General features: G+C 39.9%; 1 protein-coding gene across 6 annotated transcripts in view; it reads right to left on the bottom strand.

Moving 5' to 3' along the window:
- LOC149447453 (myosin-binding protein C, fast-type-like) overlaps positions 1–18978 on the bottom strand; it is a 209830-nt gene that overhangs the window by 133880 nt on the left and 56972 nt on the right. For all 6 annotated transcript variants that reach the window (XM_089652564.1, XM_089652563.1, XM_089652561.1 and 3 more), the window contains one exon: positions 15772–15920. In XM_089652564.1, coding sequence (XP_089508690.1) covers positions 15772–15920 — 149 coding nt within the window. The remainder of the gene's footprint in view (positions 1–15771; positions 15921–18978) is intronic.

Raw genomic sequence — 18978 nt, 5'->3', positions numbered from 1 at the left:
CTCTAGAATGGTCAATAGCACTTGTGGAGCAGTCCCCTGTTTGATTGTCACCGCTTGCTTATATCAGAAGTTCAGCATACATGAGGTTCTGCTCAATGGGAAGGATGGCAGGGAGAAGCTCTCATAGTGTAAAACCAGTCCTATAAATGTATTAAGTTAAAAGTACAAATATCCACTCACTTGCAATAGTACGTATAAATAAACGGTAAAAATGGTGTAAACAGCTCTAGGGTGCATTCCACCACCCAGAAATGACGTTGGTAGCAGTTGTGTCACATCTTTGTGGACCAAGCTTCAAAGCTTTTCAACCTCATTGGTCATTCTCAGGAAGCTTTTTTGCTGCCATATTTGGTACTGGATTTATATCCTCCGGGCATTAACCTTTACTTTTCCAGTTGAAATTATGCCAGAAATTGTATTGCTGGATACACTCAGTGTTGCCACACAATTGCACCAATCAGGTTGAAACATGTTAAAGCTTGGTCCACAAAGCTGTGATGCAACTTCTGCAACATGACTTCCGGGCAGTGGAACAAAAAAATTACTATTACTAAATAATAGAAATACACATGCAATGGTACCAGATGATCTCAGAATAATCCTTCCATGTACAGGAAATTCACCCTCCTGAGGATTTACCTCCCTTCCTGACCAGGCCTCTTTTTGCTATTCGGTGCTGCACTATTTCAAGTGATAATTGCGCGGTCATGCAATGCTGTAACCAAACAAAATTTACGTCCTTTTTTCACGCAAACAGAGATTTCTTTCGGTGGTATTTGATCACCTGTGCACTTTTTATTTTTCGCGCTATAAACAAAAAAAGACCAAAAATTTTAAAGAAAAACTGTATTTTTTACTTTCGCCAATAAAAAATATATAGTAAACTCAAAGTTAGTCAGACATTTTGGCCCAAATGTATTCTGCTACATGTTTTTGGTAAAAAATTCCAATAAGTGTATATTGATTGCTTTGTGTGAAAGTTATAGAGTCTACAAACTACAGTATAGATACTGCAATTTACGCCATTTTTTTGCTATACAGCACTGCACTAGTTTAACTGACAATTGAGTGGTCATGCAATATGGCACATAAATTAAATTTACGTCCTTTTTTTCACACAAATAGAGCTTTATTTTGGTGGTATTTGATCACCTGTGCGCTTTTTAGTTTTGGCTCTATAAACAAAAAAGACCAAAAAGTTTGAAAAAAAATATATATTTTCTCATTTCTGTCATAAAAAATATCCAAAAAACTCAAATTTCATTACAAATTAAGGCCAAAATGCATTCTGCTTGTTTTTGGTTAAAAAAATCTCAATAAGTGTACTGTATATTGATTGCTTTGTGTGAAAGTTATAGCATCTACAAACTATGGTATAGATAATGGAATTTACACAGCTTTTACTTTCTCACTGCCTATCACATTTCTTAAGCTGCTAAAATACCAGAACAGTACAAACACCCCCAAATGACCCCTTTTCGGAAAGAAGACACCCTAGGCTATCTGCTATGAGGCATATTGAGTCCATGGAAGATTTATTTTTTTTCCCACACGTTTTTGGAAAATGACAAAAACATTTATTTTTTTACACAAAGTTGTCACTTAAATGATATATTGCTCACACAAGCCATGGGTATATGTGGAATTACACCCCAAAATACATTCTTCTACTTCTATCGAGTTTGGGGATACCACATGTGTGAGACGTTTTGGGAGCCTAGCCACATACAGGAGTAACTTTCTCATTCCACTTCCTCACTACCTATCACAGTTTCGGAGGCCCTGAAATGACAGGATAGCACCAAACTCCTCCAAATGACCTCTTTTTGAAAAGTAGACACCCCAAAGAATTTAGAAAGAGGCATGGTGAGTATTTTGCAGATCTAATTTTTTCTCACAAGGTTTTTAAATATAAAAAAAAATAAAAAAAGTTTTTGTTTTCTTTCTTCATTTTCCAAAACCTTGTGGCAACAAACAAGATCTGGAAAATACTCATCATGCTTCTTATCAAATTCCGTGGGGTGTCTACTTTACAAAAAGGGGTCATTTGGGGGGGATTTGGTGCTATCCTGGCATTTCAGGACCTCTGAAACTGTGATAGGTAGTCAGGAAGTATAATGAAATAAAGCCCTTTAAAAGCCTGAAGGTGCTTATTGGATTTTGGGGTCCTGTACTTGGCTAGACTGACAAAAAGTCTCTCAAATGTGGTAACCCCATACTCGGGAGAAGTAGCAAAATGTATTTTGGGGAGTAATTCCACATATATCCATGGCATGTGTGACATGTTTGACAATCATTTACCGTATTTTTTGCTTCATAAGACGCACTTTTTTCCCCCCAAAAAAGGGGGGGAAAAGTCAGTGCGTCTTATGGAGCGAATATAAAGCGGCCGGACTGGTATTTCTGCCGCCACCATTTTAGAATATCGGGCCAGCCGCTCAGCTCTTCTCTCCTGCAGGGAGCTTACCTGTTCCTCGCTCCAGCGCTGTACAGTCTTCCCGCGCTGGCTTCTGTGACAGCTGGGTGCCCACTGCGTATGCGCGAGAAGCGCTGCGCTTTGTGAATGGTCCAGTGTCTTCTGGGACACATGACCGGTCCCAGAAGGCGCCGGGCCATTCACAAAACGCAGCACTTCTCGCGGGAAGAAGAGAGAAGGACAACTCCTCGAAAGTGGGAGCGGGTACCTGTCAAATTCAGGTTCCCGCTCCCCCTCCCCAAAGGTCCGCAGTCTCTGGTCATCTGCGCTATGTCCCTGGTATTTTCTCTGTACTATGTCCGCAGTCTCTGGTCATTCCCTGTACTGTGTCCGCAGTCTCTGGTCATCTCCTGTACTGTGTCCGCAGTCTCTGGTCATCTCCTGCAGTGTGTCCGCAGTCTCTGGTCATCTCCTGTACTGTGTCCGCAGACTGTGGTCATTTCCTGTACTATGTCTTCAGTCCATTGGTTCAGAATATTTTTTTTCTTGTTTTTCGCCTCTAAAACCTAGGTGCGTCTTATGGTGACAATTTTGTGACAATGGTAAGTGACAATTTTGTGTAAAAAAACAAAAATTTTTTTTTGTCATTTTCTAAAAACTTGTGGTAAAAAAATAAATTCTTCTATTGACTCAATATGCCTCTCAGCAAATTGTTTGGGATGTCTATGTTCCAAAAAGGGGTCGTTTTGGGGGGTGGGGGCATTTTAAGCCCAGCATTAGAAGTTTATGCCACAAATCTTTCACTCTTCTAACCACGTGAAGACTAAGCCTTTTCTGACACTTTTTGTTCGCATGAAAAAAAATCAGTATTTTTTGCTAGGAAATTACTTTGAACCCCCAAACATTATATATTTTTTTTAAAGCAAACACCCTAGTGAACAAAATGGTGGGTGCTGCAATTTTTTATGTCACATAGTACTCACGCAGCAATTTTTCAAATGCTAATTTTTTTAAAAAAAATACACTTTTTTTCATGTACAAAAACAAAATATATTGCCCAATTATTTGGTAAAATATAAAATGATAGTATGCCGAGTAAATAGATACCATGCTTTAAAACTGAGCATGCCCTGTGCAATGGTGTCAAACTGCATACATTTTTAATATTCATAGACAACGCTTTAAAAGCCTTTAAAAGCTACCATTTTAGATTTACAGAGGAGGTCTAGTGCTAGAATTACTGTCCGTTCGTGGCGATACCTCACATGCGTTGTTTACATACTGGCACAGGGTCAACGCTCGCACACACAGGTGCACTTGTGCACGTGTGCACAGGGGGGGGGGGAGGGTGCTTTATTTTTTGTCCCTTTCATTTTTTTTTTTATCACTTTTAATACTATCACAGGGAATGTAAATATCCACTATAACTTCAATGGGCATTGTCATATATTCTTTTTTGAGAAATCTGGTGTCTATCAGACTCTAGATATCTCTTCTGCCCTTACATTTCTAACCTCACCAAGATTGGTGTGATCAGATGCTGTCCCAATGTACAAATGGAGCTGTTTATATCCTGCAAGGCTGAAGTGATGAAATTCTCGTAGCTTCCGATTTCTTAGACTATAGAGATGATTGGCACCATTCCGGTCTCCAATAAGTTGTATGGTCAGCTGGCAGAAACCCCGGCTGCATTTTCAGGTTCTCCCGATGGCACAGGAATGCCCGAGAAGGCCGTGGAAGGCAGCTGGGGGGGGGGGGGGCATCTTCTCCTGCTGCTTGTAAAATCAATTCTGCAGCTAATTAGCCACTAGGATTGCTTTTACATTAAAGCCGATTGCCAGCTGTAAAAAACAATACCAGGATGATGCAATTCAAAGTCCAGTGATAGACCAGTACGTCGCTGGTCCTTGTGTGGTGTATATGCTATGCTCTTTTTTTTTATGCAGCCTGTGGGCTGAATTAAAAATAGAGAAGAAATCTCTGCCAGAAAAAGTGTGTGGTATGCCAACCATTAGAATATACCACCCTGCATCCACCCACTTATAATGGTGGGCACACATTAGGTCGCACAGTGCTACATGCGCCAATTCCAAGATTGTACAAATACAGTCTGGTCCATAAATATTGGGACATCGACACAATTCTAAAATTTTTGGCTCTATACACCACCACAATAAATTTGAAATGAAACAAACAAGATGTGCTTTAGCTGCAGACTGTCAGCTTTAATTTGAGGGTATTTACATCCAAATCAGGTGTACGGTGTAGGAATTACAACAGTTTGCATATGTGCCTCCCACTTGTTAAGGGACCAAAAGTAATGGGACAATTGGCTTCTCAGCTGTGCCATGGCCAGGTGTGTGTTATTCCCTCATTATCCCAATTACAATGAGCAGATAAAAGGTCCAGAGTTAATTTCAAGTGTGCTATTTGCATCCAAAGAGCTGTCACTATCAGTGAAGCAAGCCATCATTAGGCTGAAAAAACAAAACAAACCCATCAGAGAGATAGCAAAAACATTAGGCGTGGCCAAAACAACTGTTTGGAACATTCTTAAAAAGAAGGAACGCACCGGTGAGCTCAGCAACACCAAAAGACCCAGAAGACCCAAAGTATACTGCAAAAGCAACCAAAGAGTTTTTTAAAGGAAAGATGTGAAATGTTATGCAATGGCCAAGTCAATCACCTGACCTGAATCCGATTGAGCATGCATTTCACTTGCTGAAGACAAAACTGAAGGGAAAATGCCCCAAGAACAAGCAGGAACTGAAGACAGTTGCAGTAGAGGCCTGGCAGAGCATCACCAGGGATGAAACCCAGCGTCTGGTGATGTCTATGCGTTCCAGACTTCAGGCTTTAATTGACTGCAAAGGATTTCAACCAAGTATTAAAAAGTGAAAGTTTGATTTATGATTATTATTCTGTCCCATTACTTTTGGTCCCTTAACAAGTGGGAGGCACATATGCAAACTGTTGTAATTCCTACACCGTTCACCTGATTTGGATGTAAATACCCTCAAATTAAAGCTGACAGTCTGCAGTTAAAGCACATCTTGTTCATTTAATTTCAAATCCATTGTGGTGTTGTATAGAGCCAAAAATGTTAGAATTGTGTCGATGTCCCAATATTTATGGACCTGACTGTATCTAAATAGTGGCATGCTTGAATAAAAATTTCCATACCTCATATGAAAAAGGATGACACCAAGTCCCAAACTATCTTACCACTGCATCCCACGTAGTCTGAGAATTCAGGGGGCTCCACATGACTATCTTTTCCCTGGTAAATCTGAAACTTATAAGTATAGCCTGTTGCCCTCTCTCAGGTCTTATACATCTTGACCCCATATCTGGCATGCTTGCTGGGGGAAATTGTTTGAATGCAAGGTGGTCAGAAAAATTAATGAGGGACTCATCAACGCAGATGTTTTACTGGGGAGTATAGACATCTGCAGATTTTTGGTTAAGGTGATTTAAGAGGGGCCACATTTTGTGGAGCTTGTACTGCACTTATGGGACTTGCCTTGTCACCAAGTGATACTGCAATGCTGGTATGTGATAGGCCAGGATGTACTAGGCCGCTGGTGCTCGCCAGTTCAAAAGGTAGAGCGACAGTAGTACTGGTACTCTGCGGCATATGAGAGTCATCAAAATTTACCGGCAAGTGCTAGCAGAGATCAGGCCTGATTCTGAGAGCACTGTGGTTGTGTGTGCATTGTATCAAGTGACAGTGACCTACTGACACTGCACTTGCTGGGGGAGAAGGGGAGGGGGGCTAAGTGAAGGGGTTAAACACAGGTGCTGGCAGGTGCCGGGGCTGATCTCGCTAATGCTGTGTTTTTGGGGACAAAGATATTGATCCATTCAGACACTATACTAGCAATAGAGATTTATTGTGTATGAGCATGTTCCTGGTAATCAAGGGGTTAAATGTGATTACTGGTGTACTGACGGGCAATCTGGCGCTATCTGGGAGGGGCGTGAAAAACACGGGAGGCTGAATCACGTATATATACGTGATTTTGCGTACCTGTGCCACCCTGTAGCAGTATTTCTGCTATAGTGCGGTCTAGAAGCAGCTTTGCGTTATGGCACTGTGCTACTTTACCTGACAATTGCACGGTCATGCTACGCTGCACCCAAATGAAATTTACGTCTTTATTTATTCACAAATTGAATATAAATGGTGAATGCTTGTGAGCTATTATGAAATGAGGTGTTCAATATGTGACTTTAGATGTCCTTATTTCTCACGTGAGGTTCGCTGGCACTTGCACTGACTCATATGCTAGTGTATATATAATATTTTCAAAATAGATAGTGCCGCGCTCCCATGTACCAATATGTATATCTTATACTTTCAAAGTGCTAATGAATAGCTTTCAAGATACTGCATGTATCAAACAATTATTACTAGTGACTCAAAACATCATTGTGAATATTAATCTTCATGCAAGTGACATTAATAACTGATAATCCTAAGGTGATAGTGCCTATTAAAGTACAGTGATATACAAATCAGAAATACTCCTCTATTCTACTGTGATCCTTATATTTATATTGTGCAAACACATATATATTATGTGCACGTGCTTATGATATATTCAATAAAAAAAAAAAAAAAAAAAAAAAAAAAAAAAAAAAAAAAAAAAAGTCTTTCAAAATAAATGTGCAGGTGGATTCTTGGTTCCCTCTCGCCGAGTGCTTAATGGTCTCCCTATGTGCTCACCTCTATATTTGCCTGAATAAATCCAGGCAAATACACTTTTTATCCTTCCAGGATAGATGGGATGGAATGATGCTCTTGAATTATCTCAGAAGGTGGATGTGGATTTATATTTGTTCTCCTGTAGCTGCTCATGAGTGGGTATACTGACCATCTCTCTGAGGATCTCCCAATTCCCCTCCTGGGGCTGTTTCCTTTTCCAGTCCTCCTTATATCAGCTCAAAGGGTGTTGTTCAATTGAGAAAGGAAGACAAACAGACCATAGTGTCTTATCCTTGTGCAAAAAGGGGGTTTATTGCTGCCAGTTGCACAGTAGTATACAATTGTAGTCCAGCATAAATGTGCTCTGCCTCTGTTCCTCTGAGCTTTCTTTTGGTGGTATTTGATCACCTGTGCATTTTTTATTTTTTGCACTATACAAAAAAAAGGCTGACAATTTTGAGAAAAAAAAACAATATTTTTGACTTTTTGCTATTACACATGTCCAGTAAAAAATTTTAAAAATCAAATTTCATCATAAATTTAGGCCAAAATTTATTGTGCGACATGTCTTTGCTAAAAAAAATCCCAATACATGTAAATTAATTGGTTTATGTGAAAGTTATAGCATTTACAAATGGTGGTATAGATACTGGAATTTTTTTTTATACTAATAATGGTGGCGATCAGCGACTTATGGCGGAGATCAGCTTCTTATAGCGGGACTGCGGGACTGTGGCAGGTATTCTGACACTGGGGGAAACTGACTTGGTGTCACTGACATCCCCAGTGACACAAATACAGTGATCAGTGCTAAAAAAAAGCACTGACACTGTACTAATGGCACTTGGCAGGAATGGGTTAACATGAGGGACAATCAAAGGGTTAACTGTGTGTAGGGAGTGTTTTACTAGGGGGCGGGGGGTGTTCTTCACTGTAAGCACACTGCTCTGGATGGCTGTGCACAGCCATCCAGAGCAGTGTGCCCAAACTGACAGGGAGGCTGACTGTTGGTAAACAAAGTATCCCTGCTCCCTGTTGGTGATCGCCGGTTATCACCGTCCGGGACCCAGTGATTGACACCCACGGCCACAAATGGCGGCGCGAGTAGGGCATGTGCGCGGCTTGCGTGCGCCCCCTACCTGGAAGTGCAAAATTACGTTTATATACGTGATTTTGCACACAGGGGCCGCCCTGTAGCAGTATATCTGCTACAGGGCGGTCCTTAAGTGGTTAATTATCTAATGGAAAAGTAGACCTTGAAAAAAGAATTGGTCTACTTGGTGACATTTGCATTACAAAGCTCTATGGTATGCATGTTATCTTGGATGAATAATGCAGCCCAACAAAAAACATCTTTTTTCTTTGTGCCTTGCTTTTTAGACTTGTTATTGAAGTTATTTGGGCACTGATTTAGAAAATTGCATTGGCTAGACTGAATCAGCTATAGTTTCTTGGATATGGTCAAATTAATATAATTATTTTTAATAAGTTTTTGTTACCTAGTTTTTATTTTTGTGTACAAGTTAGCAGATATAGTGAGAGTGTTTACATACTTCCAACTGTAATTTTACATCGGAAGTGTAACTTATTAACTGTAATATAGTTATGATCATATAGGAAGCAGGGGAAGACTGACCATTCGGGCACTCAGGTACTGCCCGAGGGCCCGGGGTCAGTAGGGGACCCCTTGAGATGCTCCTGGTACCTTTCATAGGCTTTTTCATAGGCTTTTTTTGGGTGTGGTTTGAGTGTAGGTGAGGACACAGGGGCCCCATGGTCCTCTATTGCCCAGGGGCCCCATGAATTGTCAGTCTGCCCCTGATAGGAAGTGTGTGTATATTGCCACTCATATTGTTTAATTATTGCAGATCAGGCACTATAGATGTTATGGCTACTATTTTATGTGTTTTTTTCATGCTACAAGGAGAATAAATAAAGCATTACATTAAAATATCCTGATTTTGACAGGTGACCAGAGTGAAGAGTGGTATATGGCATTTATGCTGTATCTCAAAAAACTAGAGCCGATAGAGAAAAATCGGTGCCATTTTTTTGGAATCAGAAGGTCAAATATACCCAGGAACACATCTAACATGTGTGTTGACCTGTGTGATCTTCCGTGTTTTCAGACCACCTTCTAAAATCTTTAAGTAACCTAAAGCTTGCCAAATACAAACTTACCAATAACTATAATGTAAAAGAATGTAAATTAAATAGAATGTTTAGGTGGCTCATCGCACTATCTTTTGATAACTTCTGCTAATTTAACAAAAATTACAAATTTTAAGTGACATGTTCGACATGTTCGAACTTCAAGCTCTATGTGTACAAATGTGCAATTACATCATATTTAAAGAATGTGCAAACCCAACATTTCCTATTCACAGAAAAACAAACAGACCACTTCAGGTGAGTGCTGGATCACATAGCCCCACTACGCACACGTCGGTGCTGGCCCAATCTGTGATTGTAAAAGTAGTGCCAAAGAACAAAGGTTGACCACACTGTCAACGGTGTAACAGAATTAAAATCCTTTATTGGAGTCTTCACAAACTATATAATATGAACATGACAGTTCCAAGACTGGACAGAGAAACTGTCAACGCGTTTCACACAAACACGTGCTTAGTCATTACTTAATGATTTAGACATGACGTAATAACTAAGCATGTGTTCGTCTGAAACGCGTTTACTGTTTCTCTGTCCAGTCTTGGAACTGTCATGTTCTTATTATATCGTTTGTGAAGACTCCAATAAAGGATTTTAATTCTGCTACACTGTTGACAGTGCGGCCAACCTTTGTTCTTTGGCACAACATTTCCTATTTCCTGTTCCTGCTGTACCATGTACTTGTATGAAAACGAATCCTGTTCTCTTTGTATTCCTTTGTGTGAAATCCCTGCTGTTCCTGCCAGTCCCTCTGCTTTCCTATTAAAAACTTACCACACTTGGCATAAGAGTACAGTGTGGTCAATTCTCTAGCTTTGCTGAGAACTCAGCCTGCTCTCCTCCATTGATCAGACTTCTTCTGACACTCCCCCCTGCACAGCCATTCCCTGAGAAGTGTGCTGCTGTTTCTCCTCCCCTAGCTCTTATACAGCAGAGGGTATGTATAAAAAATGGAAAAAAGGTATTTATAATGTTTTTTTATGTATACATAAATGTTTTGCCTTTGATTTCTATTTTGAACCGAATGGGTTGTTTTACAAGGTGAGGGTTTACATAAGCCCTCAGGCTTCAATCACATGGACATATTGATCAGTATAAACATACAGAGGGTAGTGTTTACCTGCCTGGGAGGCACATGTGGTTCTAGCCAGGTGCAGCCAGCTAGCCAGTCTACTGATTAACATAATATAGCATTAGTGCAATTTTTATGTAATTTAGCAGAAATTTAGCTCAAAAGTGAGCATATGCATTTATTCCCCTTTCAATGCTGCATGGATTATGTGTAAATTGCTAGTGTAAGATAACATTCGGTCAGGTTGGCCAGGGCAGAAATGAGCATTATGGTTTTTTTCACAGGTTTGTGACCGCTAAAACTTTGAATGGCATTGTGTTATTTGTGACTTATGTGAGCATTTAAATGTTTTCCAGATCCTAAAATATTGAGAATAGTTTAATTTGGAGTTTTATACACTGTGGATATTTGGTATAAATTATTTAGAGTGTTACTTTTTATGACTATGGAAATTGTATGATAATGTATTTCCAGCGTGCAGGTTTTTTTTTCTTCTTCCAAATGATATTTACAGTATATAGCTGTGTCTATACACATGTATATATTTCTTCCTATAGGGTGATTTCTTTGTCTCCAGTGTCTGCTGACTTGCTCATATTGTTGGGCCTGGCTAGCATATGTGCAGTAGGGAATGCTGTTCTTGACAAGGGTAGAATATATGCCTTCCAACCTAACCAAGCCTGCTAGGCCATACCCTCCACCATCCCAGCTATACAAAATACGCAAACAAGTTTCTGGAGTGACAATCGCCATAGCAGCCTTTTATTAACCAATAAATTATTTAACATAGATAAGATAACATTCCAAATTATAAACAGATTAAAACGTGGTGGTCTTTTAAGGGCCATAAACCTAACTTCACTTTTGCGGACAACATTCCTTCAACTTAGGCCCCCAGCCGCAACACACGGGCTCAGGGATAACCCTACTTATCCACAGTGACCGCCATTTTACCTATTCTGAGTTAACCCCTTGTTAACTGGAATGTACTGAGGACCTCATACCACAGATGAGTCCCGAATCTGTCTCCATACAGAATTCTTTCCTCCTCCAAAGACCAACCGCCGCCAAGGCTGCTGTGACAATCCAAACCAAAGCATGAAGGGGAGGGAGGGTGGGAAGCTTCTTTTTCTTCCAAACTTCCCCCACTGGACTTCCTGAGGACAGACTCTCCTTTTCCTCCCTGGGAGACCCTCCCCAACATCCCCCATCCAATAAGGTAAGCCTTAATCCCCAAAACTTTCTTCCCATAATTTAACCCTCTGTTGTCCCTCTATTTCCCCTAGTCATGTCGACCCTGCGTTTATTTTTTTTATTTTTTGCTCTGGGCCTACCTTTCTGCGCTTTGGCTCAGTGTCAGCTAAGCTCATGCACATTACTGTTCTTACATTTCAAAGTACCATATTGCACATGCACCAATGAACATAGTAACATAGTGCTAGAACACAGAAAGGAAAGTGTCCCCCACTAAGTATGTGTCTGGCTGGCACAGCACCAGCAGCCTCTACTGCTCACTCATCAGGCAGACATATCGCCAGTGGCATTTACTACTGTGCACAGCTCCTGACTAGGTGCTTGGATAGTATGATCAGATGGAGCCAAAAATTTGAGGCATAAAAAAATTAGGCACTATTTGGATCGAGCTTAATTTAGTGGACAGCTTTGATGTTTAATACTTTAAGAAATTGTCTAAAGTAAGACTGAGGGGATTTATAAAACTCTTCACTTCAAAGAACTAAACATTGATATATATCTACATTGCTACATTAGAAATGCATAACACATGTAGACAGTTATGATCTTTATTTATTGTTTATTTATTTTGGTTTTTGTTTTATATCCAATTTTTAGGTTGCTATGATTTGATATTTTTTTAGTAGTGTTTGCAGTGGAAAATAGAGTTAAAGAGTTTGCTACCCCAACATTTCATATTTCTGATATGTGTCTGTTGTACCATGTACATGTGGTGAAATGTATCCTGTTCTCTTTGTATTTCTTCCACTGGGTGAAATATCTGGTGATTCTACCAGTCCCCCTGCTTCCCTTTTTTTAAACTGACCATGATAGGCATAGAAGCACATCTACTCAGTGTGGTCAGTTTTCTAGCTTTGCTGGAAGCATAGCCTGCCTGTCCTCCAATGGCCAAGACACAGCCCCAGAATTCACAGGGAAGATCAGTATGTTGCTGTTTCTCTTCCTCCTGCTCACATACCCCCCATAGTCTCCCTCCCCAGCTCTTATGAAGCTGAGAACAGAGATAACACTGACAGCGATGCTGGGGGAATTTTTCATGTATCCCACTTGTAGGCAGTATATCTCCAGCCTGAAGGTGGCACTGTGTCATTTCTTCAGGCCAGCAGGAGCCCATTAAAGACATATTGTCTCATAATATTGGCTCCAGATAGCCACCTTGGGAGGAAAGCAATCCTATTGGATATTGAAATCCTGCAAGATTTGGGCAGCAATTGTGACTGAGAATCCATAATTATTGGAATTCTGTGTCATACAGTGTGTCCTCCCTTTCTGGGAGTAAGATAGGGACAGAGCCCTTACTGGTTATGGAAATCATAGCAGTAGCATTAGGAGGGTGGACTTGTTGAGGAGAGAAAGAGTAGGCTTCCCCTTACAGGGTGTCTCCCCTGTCAGCTTTTCGGAAGAGTCTCTCACTGGTAGACAGATATCTGCAAGAACCTATGGGGATTGCAATGTGAACCAACTATTTCATACGCCCCACCTCCTCAGTCATTCTATGGTATGTAGTGATACTGCTGTATTATATGCACACAATATAATCCCCATTCTTCGTACAAAATAAAAGATAAGACTGCGTTGAGTATATAGATATCACATGTGTCAGGCCTCAAAATTGCATGCGTCCATGAGATGATGAAAAATTACAGTAATACAATTTTTCAATAGATGATGATTTAAAGGTGTTTATCCAACCATGGAGTGCCTAGTGATACCCAATATGTGTTGCACAAATATTGTTTAAATACATGTGTACACCCTACATCAACCTTTATACATGCGCGGTTTATTTCCTTCCGTATCAAAATTCAGAAAATTTTTTTGCTAATTGTAGATTTGGATGTATCCAAATTTCTTAATTAAAATAGTAACGAATTTAAATGAATCTGAAATATTGAAACAAAATTTTGTTCAAAAATTCAAATAGAATCGAATTTGAAAACTAAATGCATTCGAAAACAAATCTGAAATATAAACATATTGCTGACTATTGCTGATTTCCTTCAAAGACTATGTGTATTAGTGTTAGAGTATAGCAATCTTTCAAAATTTGAATTTTGAAAATAACTGAATAGAATTAAAAAGAATAGAATAGAATAAAAAATTAAAGAATAGCATAGAAAATAAAGGAATAAAATAGAATAGATTTGCATAGAATAAATTTGAGCAGAATATAATAGAATGAATATAAATGTCTTCTGAAATTCAAATTTTCGAAAAAAATTGAAAAAAAATAATAGAATGTTATTTTTTATTATAATAGATATAGAGTAAAACAGAACAGAATAGAAAATAAAAGAATAGAATAAAATACAATATAAAATGAAGGAATAAAACAGAATAGAGCAGGGGTAGGCAACCTTAAAGAGGTAAAGATCTACCTGAACAACATGGGACAAGTCACAGATCCCAAGGAACAGTGTCGGCCAGGGTCACCTCCTCACACCTGATTTAACCACTTCAAGTCTGGACACTTTTACCCCTTTCCTATCCAGGCAAATTTTCATCTTTCAGTGCTATCAAACTTTGAATGACAATTGCGCAGTCATGCAACACTGTACCCATATGAATTTTTTGCATTTTTTTGAGACAGATAAAGCTTTATTTTGGTGGTATTTATTCACCACTGTGATTTTATTTTTTTTGCTATATAAATAAAAAAGTCCAAAAATTTGGAAAACGTGTTTTTCTTATAAAATTTTGCAAATAAATAATATTTCATCATAAATCTTGGCCAAAATGTATTCAGTTATCTTTTTAGTAAAAAAAAAATAACCCAAATTAGTTTATAACCAAAAATTATAATTTTTTTAATTAATTTTTAAATTTTTATTTAATTTTTTTATATTATTATTTGTTTTTTGTTTTTTTTTTACATACTATCACCCTAGCAGTACAGTGTCACCATGGTGACATTGTAATACTTGTGGGGGTGATGAAGATTTTTTTTTTTTTACACTGATTGCTTTTACACCCATAGAGGCTGTAAAAGCAATCATTTCTCCTTCTCTCTGGCTGCATTCTTGTAGACATTGATAAATACTGTGTGAGCTGTGATTGGTCACAGCTTCTCACATGGTACAAGGCTGTAGTGAATAGCCTTGTACCATGTGACCTCTGTGATCATTCACAGATTTCACATGTAGTAAGTCTTGCTTACTACTCTGCATGTGATCACTGATTGGCCAGTGAAAGTTCCCAGCAGACTGCGGGAGGAAGGAGGGGGCCAAACGTCCGGCTCACTACATCCTGGTGAACTGAGCCAGAAGTGTCAAAACCAGGTACCCGCTCCCCCCCAAAAAGTGTCAAATATAGCAGTGGAGGGGGGAGGAGCCAAAAAGTGGAAGCTCCGCTTTAAGAACCGTAACAAATTGGCAGCTGCTACCGCAGCCATGAGCTTGTTTGGACATACCAGACTTGCCCAAAGAGCTGAAGAGGTTAAGGCAAGACCAGATGTCTATATTCTGTTTGCAAGAAAGCATGAGTACTATAATGGAAGAGTCTAAGCTTTTTTTTTTTAAATTATCCTCTGTGCAGAGGTATATGTGTGTCTGTGGGGCTGTTGCTCTGTAATTTAGAAGTATATTTTGGGTACAAGGGTGTGTAGTATATAAAGTGTAACATTTCAGACTCCTTTTTACCACGGCACACTACGCACACCGCAGATCACTCAGTTGTGCGGCGCTCCTATTTGTCATGTTCTATAGTTGGGAGGAATTTCTAGAAAGCACAGCACAGTCTTCAGCGCCCCAATGGTTGAAAGGGATAAGCAAGAGTGTGCACATCTAAACTCTGCACATTAAATACACCTGACCCCTGCACCATGTACATTACACACCTGACCTTTGCACATTGTCTTTTACCCACCCCTGACCCCTGTACACTATACTTTACATACTCCTAACACCTGCACGCCATACATTACATATTTCTGTTCTCTATACAAAGGCCCTCTCACTGTTAGTGCAACTTTGTCAACACCACAATCCTCAGTTTTCTCCTTTGGGTTTATTTTGTTGAGCAAGGAGGCCCCACTTTATGACTTTGCACACAAGCCCAAGGCGTTCAGAAAACACACCCAATTATTTATTTTGCATGAATAAAATTGGCTAGAAAAACTCAGCAAAACTCTTGAGACTCTTCATCACATCTTACCTTGGATGCTTCAATATACTCATCGGAAAACTTGTAACGAGTTCCACTTTTACTCCCTAGTTCCAGCCACTTCCCTTTAAACCACTTCACTTGAGGCTTTGCGGTGACAATAGTGCCATTGACAGTGATATTTACTGCAAAATCTTTTCCTGCAAAAAATATATTAACATATAAGAGGTGATTCCATTGTCTCCCCAAAATAATTTATTTCATGTGATATGCATAAAAGTACAGTATGTATAATTTAGCTGAACTCCAGCAAAAACACGTTATTTTAGGGTGGTTGTAAACCTCAGACATGAAATATGAACAAAGCATATCCTTCTATAGTGTGTAAGCGTCTCAGTCCAGAGCACTAAGTGTCATTTTTGTCCATTGCCTTGTTCCCCTGCTATCAGCAAGAGTCACTTCTGATGAGTTTTTCTGACCCCAAGAGAAAAATGGTGACAGGGGAGGGCATAGTCTGTTATTGCCAGCCTCAGCTCTGTTCCTGTGTGTTGTGTGAAGGGGAGATGTCCCTTCCCTCCAATCAGCTCTCAGAGCTCTCCTCACTGATATAACGTCAGATCTCTGCCAACCGCTTTTCAGATTCGAGATCCTGTGTAAATTCTGCACTTTGAATGGATGTAGGAGAACGACAGCTTTAGATAAACAGGTACAATTTATGTGGGAGGATTTGTTTCATATCTGTGTGTCACCTGAAGCCAGTCACTTCACTGGGTATATGGGAGGGTTTACAACCACTTTAAGGTTTTGGATAGAGTGAGAATGGTTAAAACTTGTCATTTTTTACTGTATGTATTCTTATTGTAGGGATTTCTTCCCTCTTTCTTTTTCATCATGACACATTTAAAGATACAGAAAACAATTTTCTTTTTCTTTTTTAAGATAAGCATCAGTTGGTTCAGATTTCTGTATGTTTTTCATTGCTGTGCTTGTCCACATTAGGGTGATTATCTTCACTTCCTGTGTGGTCACCAGGACAAGTAGTAAAGGGAATTTACTTCAATGGGGATGAAGGCAGCAATAAAAACTCAACAAAGGATTTCACTCCTCCCCAATCTCTCTAAAACTTGATGTCATGATATAGACAAAAAAGCAGAAGGTCTGGATCATCTTTTCAAAAACATTTTTACCATCACAGTCATGATCCCTTATATTTAGAATATTGGGGACATTCTAACAATACAATGTCCAGAAGAAAATTCAGAATATGCATAACATCCTCAAGGAGAAGCCATATGTTTAAAGTGATTCTAAAGGTTCTTTTTATTTGGGGGGGAGGGGGGAATAACAAACACGTTTATACTTACCTGTTGTGTGTTGTGGTTTTGCACAGAGCAGCCTGGATCCTCCTTTTCTGGAGGTCCCGCACAGACTCTCCTGGCCCCTCCCTCCTATCGGTTGCCCCCATATCAAGCAGCTTGCTATGGGACACCTGCTGCTTTGTGTGTCCATTCACACATGGAGCCACATCTTGCTCCCCCCCCCTCCTCATTGGCTGACTGGCTGTAATTGACAGCAACGGGAGCCAATGGCTTCCACTTGCTGTCTCAGCCAATGAGGAGGCTCTCATTCACATCGCTGGATCACGATGAGGCTCAGCTAAGTATTGATGAGGCTGGGGTCACTGCTCCATACAGAATGTTTTTCACCTTCATACATAGAATGCATGAAGGTAAAAAAAACCTTGAGCCTTTACAACCACTTTAATCATTTAGCTCTGGTTCACACCAGTGTGGCTTTGAAATCACACTACTTTGTGCAACTTCAAAGCTGACTATTCAGTGCGACTTCATTGTGGCTTCCTGACACTCTGTGTGACTTCATGTAACAGATGTCAATGCAAGTTGCAATGAAGTCACACAAAAATGGTACAGGAACCTCTTTCAAAACTGCTGCGACTTGAGTCACACCGGTTCTATTGCCGCTAATGAGGTGCAACTTGTCACTCAACTTTGAACTCTCAAATCACACAACAAGTCGCACTGGTATGAACCATGGCTCAGATCCTGTGTGCCTCATTGGGTACCAACTGATTATCACTCAGCATCTGAAACAAATATTTACTTCAATCCTCAAAATTCTGACACAAATTTAATAACTCCCACCCCATGCAACACACAATCATTAAACCTGTAAAACTCAGGTGGTGCAGAGAGGAGTTGTTGGACATCAAATGTGTTTCGGAATATCTTTGCTCTTTGAATCTTTGAATAGCTTTGCTAGCAAAATCCTACCTGTTCTAATTTGGTAAAATAAACGGCCAGCCCCTCACATCAGATTGGATGGTCTTATTTGCTAATATTTCATGTTAAGGTATGGTCTACATTTTCTAGAAGTCATTTTTCTGTAAGTGAGTTCTTTACTGATCTGAAATTAGATGTATTTTTGTCTATGGGACATTGCACACAGCTGAGTAAAGATCAGTAATACAGTATTAACCACTTCCGCAACACCCTATATAACCGGCATTTCCTATTTACATGCGATCAGCTGTGATTGGACACAGCTGATCACATGATAGAGCCTGTGTCATTGGCTCTTTAGTGTGATCGGTGATCTGCTGTGGCCCAGGGACACATCGAACCACAATCGCAGCACCTGCTCCACTCTCGATGCTGGCTCCCACTGTCTGACAGCTGCGCTGGGATGACAGTTCTTAAATATTGAGATGACATCACAAAGGGGAAGGGTCACCCCTGCCCCCTTGTGACATCATCATGCACTGTATTCGGCCATTGTTTTGGCCAAGCACAATGCACTGTCAGGCGCAGTGCATTATGGGGTGCGGCAAGCAAACAACCTGCCCAACGCCCTTACGTTTGTGTGTTTGCTCACACAGAAGGGTGCATGTTTTCCACCATATTGATGACCACAGCCTCAGCAGTTGTAAGTCATCATATATCTCTTTCCTTCCTGTGGAACCACTTTTCTAGTCAAAAACTTTCTTTTAAGCATCCTAACTGTTATTGTTACAATTTACGACAATATTGACTCTCACTCTCCTCCCTCTTTTCTTTTCTGGTGGACACTCTGGGCCACATTAGAGGTCTCTGACCAGCTCTTTAGAACTGTATCCTTCAGACCTTGTTTGACCACCACATCTTAGATGATGTACTGTATATTTAGTTGTAAATCAGTGCAAATTTGAACTCCAGCAAAGAGTAAAAGGATAAGTTCACCTTTTTTTAACGTGTTTTATAT

Source organism: Staurois parvus, unplaced genomic scaffold (assembly GCF_062004578.1).
Source record: "Staurois parvus isolate SC_StPar_1 unplaced genomic scaffold, SC_StPar_1.0 ptg000686l, whole genome shotgun sequence".
Classification (NCBI taxonomy): Eukaryota; Metazoa; Chordata; class Amphibia; order Anura; family Ranidae; genus Staurois; species Staurois parvus.
Note: the sequence above shows the minus strand (reverse complement) of the source record. Positions and strands in the feature narration are given on the sequence as shown.